Here is an 11,264-nt window from a genome sequence, read left to right as displayed (position 1 = left end):
CCAGAGCTCCCAGGTGAAGCGCACCGTTTCCAAGGCTCCTGAGCGGCTGCTGCTCCTCAGGGAACCACAGAACCACCTCGGGCTTCCTTATGCTCTTGGGAGAAGTCTCCAAACCCGAGGGAAACTGAGGTCCAGGTTGCCAGGGAGCTAGCTCAGAGAGAAAGTGCAGCCCCCTTGCAATTAGCCCAGCCAGGCGACTCCAATTGTCGTTTGCAACGCTGGCTGTCTCTTGGGCCCACTAGAGCTGCCTGGATCCTGCCACCTCAGCCCAGTCCACTCTCCAGAGATTCTGGTATAACCTGCCTGGAATGCAGCCTGAGGCATGTCAGAGCTCAGAGCAGAGGCTTCTCCCAGGTTAGCCCTGGCCTGTGCCCAGCGGCACAATCAGCCCTAGACAGGAAGGAACCACTGGCCCTGTGACTCCACTGAGGGAAAGGTCTGTGTTGGCTTCCTTCTGCCCTAATCACTTTCTCCCAGGAGCAGGAGAAGGAGCGGCCTCTTGGCTGGCTCCATCAACCTTCCCGCACCCCCTTCCCTAATATGGCCAGCCTGGGAGGTGCTCCCAGCAGCTGCACCCCAGGGCCCAGGGAAGGGTTAACAGGAAGCGCCTGGCGTCCAGCAGCCACAGGAGCCCCATTGTTCTCCAGCCCAGCCCCTCCCCCTCCTGCAGGAAGACCCTCCAGGGAGCCCCTTCAAAGGGGCCTGGCCCGCTCTCCAGGCTGCAGGCCAGCCTGTCAGGGAGAGAACAAGCTGAAGACAGAGGAGCCAGCCCAGGGCTGGCTTGGGGCGGCACAGATGTCACTGCAGTGTCTGGGGCGTTTCCGAGGAAAGGGGGGCTCCGCCTTGCCTGCCCTGGGTGTGTGTGTGTGTGTGTGAGTGGGGGGGCTCTCCCTGCAGTCCCCATCTGGAAGCCAGAAGGTTTTGCTCTGGGGTTTTTAGGTACAACTCAAGTTCCTGCGTCCCCCCACCCCCAGCCTCTCAGGGTCAGAGAGCTTTCCACCCTACTCCTCCTCCTTCAGCTTGCTGGGGTTAGCAGGCGCGGGTGGGGTGGCCTGGATTGGGGGGTTGGGTGCAGGGAAGAGAATGGTTAGCAATCCCCCAGGAGCCCCTGGGGGTGGGCATGGCCAGGGTAAGCAGCTGGCAGCCAGATGTGGGTGGTGAGCTGAGGAGGGGGTGGCAGGCGGCTGGGAAGACAGGCCCTGGGACCCTGGCGCGCCACCCAGGCGCGGGATGGGTGGGCCCCTGGGACCCTGCAGGCCACCCAGGCGTGGGAGGGGTGGGCCCCTGGGAGCCTGCAGACCACCTAGGTGCAGAGGGGTGGGCCCCTGGGACCCTGCAGGCCACCTAGGCGCAGGAGGGGAGGGTGACCTGCTAACATTATTTCTTTGAGTCCACCATGGCTGGTGGAGGAAGCTGATCTGGGGGTCAACCAGGCCAAGAGGCTGGAAGACATGGAAAAATATTAGGCCAGGGCTGGCAGGTGGTGTGGTGGTTAAAGCACTGGACTCCCACACCATCGACCACAGTTTGAGTCCTGGACCTGGCAGCTTGCGTCCTCACTTTCTCTTTCTCTGGTGAAATTGAAACATAATAATAACAAATTCAATGAAATTAATATTTAAAAAATAATAATAATAAATAAGATTAAATAGGGGCCGGTCTGTGGTATGGTGGTTAAGGGCACTGGACTCCTACATGGTAGATCCCAGACCTGGCGGCTTGCTTTCTCTCTCTCACTCTGTCCCTCTTGAGTCAAATTTAAAAATAAATAAATAAAGTTAAAATCTTTTTTTTTTTTTTTGGAGAGGTTTTTGCTATAGGGCGCATGCACTCACCAGAAAGACAGAGAGAGACAGAAAGTGAGAAATCACCCCCCAGGGGGGATGGCCACGCTGCAATCCCTTCTCCTCCATTCTCCTCTCGGGATCTTGGGCACGCACGCACACGCACCCCGCGTGAGTTTAAGCCACCGGGTCCGGGACGCGAACTGCAGTCGACTACATGGGAGTCTAACGACATAGCCATTACGCTAACTGCTGGTTCCCCCTAAAATAATTCTTTTAAAAATTTTTAAATAACTCTTTAAAAAGGGGGCGAGGGTCCGGCAGGTGGCAGGGGGATTGAGGGCGCTGGCCTCCCACATGGCTGACCACAGTCTGAGTCCTGCACCTGGCGGGTTCCCTTCTCTCTCTCTCTCTGCTTAAATAAAAATAAAGAAAGAAAAAGAAAATATTAAAAAAAAAAAAAAAAAAAGGTGGCATGATGGTTAAAGGTGCTGGATTCCCACATGGCTGACAGTGGTTCAAATCTCAGACCTGGTGGCTTATTTTTGCCCTTTCCTTTTCTCTCTCTCTGATTGGGTCTGGTCAAATAAAAAAAGTAATAATAATAAATGGAATTAAATAATAATTTTTAAAAAATCTGGGCTCCCCTAAACACAGGTATGTGGGGATAAGCCCTACTTGACACTGATGAGGGGGTTTGTGGATTTCCTGGACACAGGTGTGGGGTCCTGGGTGTCCTCTAGAGGCAGGTGGGGAGGTCTGGGCTTAGGCTCCCTAAGCTTCTCCCAGGCCCACCTGTTCCTTCCCGCTGTACCCCAAACCTCTGGCGTGTCAGTTTAGTCACCCCACCCCCAAGTCTGATTGGGTTCCTCACCTGCCACAGTCCCCAAGGTGATCCTGTTTTGTCTGCTTACCCAGAATGCCCCTTACCCCAGCTGCTTCCTCTTAGTAATTTCCCATCCGTTTCAGTTTGTTTCCACTCGCCCCTGCTCCGTGCCCCTGCAAGCCTCCCGGTGTGGGGTGTGGACGTCCCTAAACCCATCTCCATAATCCTGAATGATGTGCTCCTTACCATGCTCAAACAAATACTGAATTTTTTTTTTTTAAGTATTAATTTATTTAACTTTATTTTTAAAAATTTGCCCAGAGACAGTGAAAGAGAGAGAGCAAGCTGCCAGGTCCAGGACCCGAACCATGATCGGCCATGTGGAAGTCCAGTGCACTTAACCACCACGCCACCTGCTGGCCCCCCATACGGAATATATTTTTTGGGGATGTGGGGTGGGGAGAGATGTTGGCTATGGGGCATGTGCATGCGCCAGAGAGAACGAAAACAAAAAATTACCCCCGACAAGGGATGACCATGCCATAATCCCTTCTCCACTCTTCTGGCATTTCGGGCACACACGCATACTCACCCTGCATGAGTTTGAAGCCAGCAGACCCAGGACTCGAACTACCGCCAGTCCGTGGGAGTCCAGCGACATAACCGCGAGGCCTTCTGCTGGCCCCTCATATTTTTCTCCAAACAGTTTGAGCTCCACTAGACACTGGTGTAAGGGTCCTAGATTCCCCTAGTCACAAGTAGGAGGATCGAGACTCCCTAGCACACGGGTGTGGAGGTCCCAGGCTCCCCAAAGTAAGCGTGCGCCTCAGACTCTAGCAAGCCCCATTTCTCTTCCGCTTCCTTTGCAATTTACCCGATTCGGAGCTAACATTCCCACCCCACCCCCCGGGGGTGGTGTAGACAGCTCGACTCCCCGCCCTGGGGCCCTAGGCGCGACCGCCTCCGCTTCCCGGCGCTGCGGGTAAACCCAGCCCCCGCACCCGGGGAGGGGCGGGGCCTTCAGCGGAGCGGCTGCTCGGAATCCGGAAGGGACCGGTTTAGGGGTGGGGGCGTGGCCCGAGCCACCGACCACGCGGGGAGTTCTTGGAAATCTCCAATTGTAGCGTGTGGGGGCGTGGCCTAGGGACCGGGGCGAGGCGGGGTATATTTGCATATCTCGCCCCACCCCGGCTGTGACTGACACCAGACCACCCCGTCCCGCAAGCTGTCTGGTCACCCGATCCCTGGCGTCTAGCCTCCGGCTCAAATTTCCACCCAGAGATCAAGTCCCCGCCCCGCCTGGCCTGCAACTGGGTCTTGGCGGGCAATGTCCCTACCTCGGGCGGGTGGACCTCGCCCAGGGCGGTGGAACTGGGTAGGCCGGTCTGGGCGCTGCTTCTGGGCTGGTCCTGACCTGCGGTAGGGCCCATTCCCAGCTTCTCAGACTAAACTGGGGCATCTGTCCCTCAGGAGATGCCAGGTGGGGGAGTGGGTGAAAGGGTGCTCTGGATGGGGGACAGGACTAGAGCTGTCTTCTAATGGCTCTCTTGCAAGGAGATCCTCTCTGAGCCTCAGTTTCCCCATCTGTAAAATTGCACATTAAAAGGACAGGGCTCAGCCAGCAGGTGGCTGGTGGTTAGGGGCACTGGATTCCCACATGGCTGACTGTGGTTCAAGCCCCAGACCTGGCAGCTGGCTTTCTCACTTTCTCTCTTACCCTCTGTCCCTCTTTAGTCAAATTAAAATAAATAAAGTTAATTAAAATAATTCTTTAAAAAAGTGAAAAGAACCTCAAAAGAAAGTTGCAAATGAATCCATCATTCATGGAAACCTTAGTCAGAATGGGTCCTGCTAGAACCGGTTGGAAACCTCACAGAGGCTAACATCTAGAAGAGAATATAGCCTTGAAACCAATGTAAAACTACAAGTACAATAAGTGTTATCAAAAATATTATTTAAGAATTATTTAATTTAATATTATTATTATTAATTTGACCAGAGAGAGAGGGAAAGTGAGAAAGCAAGCTGCCAGATCTGGGACTCGAACGGCAGTCAGTCACGTGGGAATCCAGTGCTCTTAACCACTACGCCACTTGCTGGCCCCTAACTCTCTAAATTTTTTAAAATTAAATTTACCGGAACCAGCAGTTGGCTTACTATGTTGCTGGACTCCCATGTAGTCAACTGTGGTTCAAGTCCTGGACCAGGTGGCTTAAACTCTCGCCGGGCACATGTGCATGCCCAAAATTCCGAGAGGAGACAGGAGGAGAAGGGATTGTGGTGCAGCCATCCCCCCTGGGGGGTGATTTCTGGCTTTCTGTCTCTCTATGGCTTTCTGGGGATTCCATGAGCCCTGTAGCAAAAACCTCTCTAAATAAATAAATAATAATGTATCTTTAAACACTGGCTAATCTCCCTTTGCAAGAAAGAAAAGCTGTCTGAAAGTGAATCTGGCTACTGTTTCAGCGGGATCTTGTGACTGTGTCTTCATTGTAACTTTTCTTTTAACTGTTACCTCCTTCATGGGGGTAAGAAATAAACAAGAGGGTTAAGCTATTAGGCAAATAATGGCACCCTCCTGGAGCTCAGACAGGCCTAGAATCCTGACCCTCAACTACCTGAGTGTTGAGATTTTTTTTTTTTTTTCTAGATGATTTTGCTATAGGGCACAAGTATTTTGCTATAGGGCACAAGTATTTTGCTATAGGGCACGATTGCTCCCCAGAAAGACAGAGAGAGACAGAGACAAACCCCCCCCCCCCCCCCCCCGGGGGAGATGGCCTCCCGCAATCCCTTCTCCTCCATTCTCCTCTCGGGATCTTGGGCTCGCACACACGCGCAAGGCTTGAGTTTAAGCCACCGAGCCTGGGACTTGAAGGGCGGTGGACTACATGGGAGTCCAGCGACACAGCCATTACACCAACTGCTGGTCCCAAAAGCCATGGGGAAGCCCTTTGATGTTAGGAGATCATCCCTATTCATCACTTACCCTAGTTTACCCAAGACAACTCATTCACTCATTGGGGCCTGGGCTGGGCGATGGTGTGGTTGAACTTTGAATAGCTGTACAGACGCCAAATAAAATGTAAACACTGGTGGCCAGCAGGTGGCGTGGTGGTTAGGGGCACTGTACTCCCACATGGTCAACCACGGTTCGAGTCCCGGACCTGGTGGCTTACTTTCTCACTCTTTCTCTCTCTTTGTCTCTCTCTGGTCAAATTAAATGAAATAAATTAATTAAATAAAAAAAAAATACACATCACCCGAGGTGGCTGAGCAGTGCTCTAAGGAAGTCGGAAGCAGTCAGGGGGCAGAATAAGGTTCTATATGAGACCAGGAAGTCTTCCCAAGGAGGTGACATTTCAGGAGGAACCTGAGGGGAGTGAGGATGGTTTTGACATCTGAAAGAAGAGCTTCCCAAGTGACAAAACTGGCCTGTGTAAAGACCCTGGGGCTGGGGGCTGGCAGGTGATGTGGTGGTTAAGGGCACTGGACTCCCACGTGGTCAGCTGCGGTTCGAGTCCCGAACCTGGCAGCATGCTTCCTCACTTTCTCTCGCACGCACGTTCTGCCCCTTTCTGGTCAAATAAATAAAGTTAAATAAAATAAAATAATTTTTTTGAGAGGTTTTTGCTATAGGGCGCGTGTGCTCACCAGACAGACAGAGAGAGACAGAGAGATAGAAAGCGAGAAATCACCCCTCAGAGGGGATGGTCACGCAGCAATCCCTTCTCCTCCATTCTCCTCTCGGGATCTTGGGAACGCACACACATGCGCCCGGTGTGAGTTTTAAGCCACCGGGTCCAGGATTCGAACCGCAGTCAACTACATGGGAGTCCAGCGACATAGCCATTACGCCAACTGCTGGTCCCATAAAATAAAATAATTCTTTAAAAATAAAAAGAACAAACAGAAAAAGAGGCCCGTGTAGATGGAGCAGAGGGGAACCAGGAGGGTGAAATAATTCAATTTGCATTTAAAAAAACTTCTTTAGGGGCCCACCTGGGGCATGGTGGAGAAAGTGGCTGGATCCCCTGTGGCTGGCTGTGGTTTGAGTCCTGGAGCCGGCTCATGCATTCATGCGTGTGTGCGCATGTGTTCAGGGAGTGTGGCTTGATCACTCCCTGGGGTGGGAGTAGGGGAGTGTCTTCTCTCTCTTTTGGCCCTCTGGCAAAACAAAAAAAAACAAAAACAAAAACAGTGGCTAGTAGGCTGCATGGTGATTAAGGTGCTAGACTCCCACATGGCTGCCTGTAGTTTGAGTCCCAGACCTGGTGGCTTAAAAATCACACCAGACACGTGTATGTGTGCCCAAAATCTCAAGAGGAGAATGAAAGAAGGGATTGCAGTGTGGCCATTTCCCTCGGGGCTGTGGGGGCATTTTCTCTTGCCCTCTCTCTGGTGAGCACACGTGCTTGATAGTAAATTTTAAAAATAATTAATAAATTAAAATGGGGCTGGCAGGTTCAAGTCCCGGACCTAGCAGCTTGCTTTTTCATCCCCTCCTCCTTTTTCTCTCTCCCCGTCTCTGCACAAATTAAAACAAGGAAATAAATAAAGTTAAACGCATACAGGGACCAGCAGTTAGCGTAATGGTTATGTCACTGGACTCCCACGTAGTCGACCGCGGTTCGTGTCCCGGACCCGGTGGCTTAAAACTCACACCGGGCGCGTGTGCGTGCGTGCCCAAGATCCCGAGAGGAGAATGGAGGAGAAGGGATTGCGGCGTGGCCATCCCCCCTGGGGGGTGATTTCTCGCTTTCTGTCTCTCTGTCTCTCTCTGTCTGTCTGGTGAGCGCATGCGCCCTATAGCACAAACCTCTCTCAAAAAAAAAAAAGACCATTTAAAAAACGCATACAGTATGTGTTCTGTTAAGCATGTGACATGCATAATTTCATCCTCGCAAACAATCCCAAGGTGGGACTATTATTATTACCTCCAAGTTACAGCCAGGAACACCAAGGCCCAGAGAGGCAAAGTGACTTGCTTCAGGCTGCACAGCAAGTACATCAGACTGGCCACCTACCTCTGGAAGCTGTGCTCCTGGTCCCGCTATTTCTGAAGCTGGCCTTTGTCACTTAACATCATGGTTCTGAGTGACCTGTGTTGCCTATGTGTGGTGCGTCTAGCTGAGGCCTCTCGTCCGCTGGGAGGTGCCATGCCGGGCAGGTAAGTTGTTTCCGGTTGGCTTGTTTTAGGCCTTTGCCGTTGGTCTCCTGCATTCGCTGGAGAGAGAGACAGCCACAGTGAGAGGGGAAGCAAGAAATCATACCCCAGGGGGACGGCCTTGCTGCAATCCCTTCTCCATGCTCCTCTTGGGGTATTGGGCACCCACGCACAAGCCTCCAGTGAGATTTTCAAGCCTCTAAGTACAGAATTCCCACCTGGGAGCCCAGCGCCCTAACCACTCTGCAACCTGCTGACCCCCTGTTCTTTTTATATATTTAATTTAATTTATTATTATTATTAAATTTGACCAGAGAGAGATAGAATGAGAGACAGTGAGAAAGCAAGTGGCCAGGTCCAGGTCCGGGACTCCAACCCAGGTCAGCCACGTGAGAGTCCAGCGCCTTAACCACCACGCCACCTGCTGGCTCCGTTGTTTTTGTACAACACCCTTCCTGGATCCCCTGTTGCAGGTCTGGGGTTCCCTGAGGACTGCCGAGGCTTGCCCAGAATCCTGACTTTTTCCATTTTAATGATTACCTAATTGATTAAGCTCCAGACAGCCTGTCTCCCATGACCTCCACCCCAGGTAAGGGCCTCCCCACTGCCACTTGGTTGTGACTGACGTTCAGCCTTACCTGCTCCGAGGGAGGCCTCGAGGAGGGGTCTCGGTGGGTGGGAGAGTGCTGGCTCGAATTCTGTCTTCCGCCCTGATCATCTCCATCCCCCCCGGGGCCAAGCACCGGAAACCCCCAGACGGCCCAAGTCCGGGTGGGGGCGGGGGGGCCGCTCCCCGCGGAAGGAAGGGCCCGGCGGTTCCTGCAACAGGATGCGGGGAGGCCCCCTCCCCAGTCGCAGGGGACTTCCCGGGGCCGGGCGGGGCTCGCGGGGGAGTTGCAGCGATAGGGACGCTTTGAGCCGCTGTCTCGAAAGTGGGGCCCTGCAGCCCCCGCCCCCACGCGCCCTTGGGGAGTTGCGGGTGGAGCCTGGGAGTGGATGGGGCAGAAAGTCCCTAGTGTTTTCCCAGAAGGAATCAGGCCGGAGCGGAGGCGTGCTGGACTAGAAGGCTCTGGGGGAGCCTGGGGTGCGCCCCCCCATTCCACGTGGGTGGGGAGACTAGATCGAGGGGAGCCAGGGGCGCCAGAAGCCGGCGGGCGGATGTTCTGAAGCGGGTCCACCCCTGCAGTGCAGCCTCCACTTTCTACCCTCCGGCCTCGGGGTCAGGTCCCCTGGGGTCACCAGAGGCCCGCGGTGGCAGAGCCAGCCCTCGGGAGGCGGGGCGGGCGCTTTCCTGGCGCCTCCTGCTGCCCCCAAGTCCCCGCACCTGCGACTCCTTTGTCCTCGCGGCCGCCCCCCCTCCCTCTTCGCCCAGTGGCAACCCCCCCAGCCACTCTGCTAATCCACGTTCTGGAAACGGGGAGGGTTTGCTCCTCCAACCTCCGGGGGTGGCCAGCCTGGAGTTGGGGTGGGACAAAAACACCCAGCTAGCGGTCTCAGGGGCATTTCTGCACCTCAAGTCTGCAGGGAAAGCTTAGAGGCCCATTTTACGGAAAAGGGAACTGAGGTTGGCCGCTCACCTCCCGGGCCCAGCTTTTACTTCCTCAAAGACACTGGACCTCGCGCCCCAAAGCTCACCCGCTCAGCTCCACCCTAGGGGTGACCCAGGCCGGAGCCGATTCAGTGGGTCAAGGAGGGGGAAGGAATGAAAGGCGAGACTTGCAATCTTAGGGTTCCCAAGGAAGTATGATTCCCCACTCTGCTTGGGGTACTGCACTATCCCCCCTAAGACGTCCTAATTCAAGAAAGCCTCTACTCCTGTCCCCAGGTTTGTAGGGGAACTTCGAGGGAACCCTCAAATCTGGAGGGGGGATGTTAACCGGGAGCCGGGGCACCACCAGCCTCAAAGCGCCCGAGCGAAGGGGGCCCAACCCCCTCCCGCCCACGTGGTAACCGGTCAGACCGGTTCCTGCGGCGCTCGGAAGGCGCCGCCAGCTCCTGACTCTTTAACCCCGCCCCTCCCCCGCCAGGGAAGAAAACCAGACAGGCTGTAGGTGTTTGTTTTTTTTTTTAACGCAAACGGTCTTTATTTTCTTATCTGACGTTTTCAACGAAACGCCAGGCAGATGGAGTTATAAAACACAGCCCACCGCAGGAAAGATAAACAGACCCTCCCCAAAGCGAACCTGTCTCACCAGCAACTGGTCCCAGCCTGCTTTCCAGGGCTTCCAACACCCGCTTCTAACTCCACCCCACCCCCACTTTTGCGAGTCAGACCCAGGAACGTCTGGGCTGATGGTGTCCGTGCTTCGGACGGGAGACCTCGATTCCGCAACGGGAACAGCCTCGTCGCCCGGAACGCAGCAGAAGATAGAAATTTACATCTGAAATGCGATCGGCCCAGCGCTCCCACCGGAAGGCGCAGGAGCGCGGGCAGCCTCCAGCAGCACGTGGGGACCAAGTGATTCAGGCCGCCCTCCTCCCACTCCCCAGGGCAGGTCCACACCCCGGACCCCACACCCACGCAAGGCAACAGGAAGCGCCCCACGTCTGCTCCATGACGCAACGCGCTATGATCGCTTGCGCAAGTATTGTCACTGGCGGGACCGGGAGTCCCTGGAATTCTCAGGTTGGGAACGCAAACACCCAACGATCGAAAAAAATCTTCCCGGGCAAGCACGGTCCCCAGGAGAAAAAAAAAAAAAAAAAACACAACAAAATACAAAGTCCGACCCTGAGCAGATGAAAGAACCAAGCCTCCCTCCTCCCAGATCGGGAGAAAGTCCACGACCCAGTCCTTGAAGACAGCACCTGCGGGCGCGGCAGGTCTCGGCGGAAGGCGCCCGCGCCCCCGGCTCGGCTTCCCCGGGGGCAAAGTCCCTCTCCGGGCCTCTCTGCAGCCCGGGCGGCGGCTCCTCTCCACGGTTTCCACCGGCGCCTCCCGGGGGGATGGGCTTCGCCTCGGGTCTATGCACTCGGGCCGACGGTTCGGCCTCGCGCTCTGGGTTCCGCTAGCGCCGCTCGGGTCCTCAGAAAGCCACCACGGCTCGCACGAGCACGTTGAGCATGCTGTCCGCCGGGCGGCAGGCGGGCTTGGCCTCGCACGCGGGCGGCGCCGTCGGGGGCGCGGCGGGGCTGCAGTTCAGGAGGCCGGAGAAGCGCCTCTGGAGCACGCGCGCCAGGTTGGGGAAGGCGCCCTCGGCTTGGGTGGGAGGGGGCTGGAGACGATCGGAGACTTCTGCCGGCGCGCTCTGCTCCTCCTTCTGTTCCTCCTCCTCTTCTTCCAGACGGGCTTTCTTGCTCGGGACCAGCCCGGCGTCCGCGCCCTCGCTCAAGCTGCTACTTCGCCGCTTACGGCTGACTCTGGCGGGGCGCGGGGCACAGCAGGCCGGGGTCTCCTCGGCTCTCGGAGCCTCTTGCGTGTCCATGGGCTCCGGAGAGGGCTGCTCACCGTCGGCGGGCGCCGCTTCGGCGGGGGGGTCTGCCTTCC

General features: G+C 55.5%; 1 protein-coding gene across 1 annotated transcript in view; it reads right to left on the bottom strand.

Moving 5' to 3' along the window:
* Window positions 1-9,831: 9,831 nt before the first annotated feature.
* IER2 (immediate early response 2) overlaps window positions 9,832-11,264 on the bottom strand; it is a 1,931-nt gene continuing 498 nt past the window's right edge. Inside the window, 1 exon segment of the mRNA XM_006172231.3 lies at window positions 9,832-11,264. This exon segment is cut by the window's right edge and continues 22 nt beyond it. Coding sequence (XP_006172293.1) covers window positions 10,804-11,264 — 461 coding nt within the window. The 3' untranslated portion in view covers window positions 9,832-10,803.

Source organism: Tupaia chinensis, unplaced genomic scaffold (assembly GCF_000334495.1).
Source record: "Tupaia chinensis unplaced genomic scaffold, TupChi_1.0 Scaffold138060_1, whole genome shotgun sequence".
Classification (NCBI taxonomy): Eukaryota; Metazoa; Chordata; class Mammalia; order Scandentia; family Tupaiidae; genus Tupaia; species Tupaia belangeri.
Note: the sequence above shows the minus strand (reverse complement) of the source record. Positions and strands in the feature narration are given on the sequence as shown.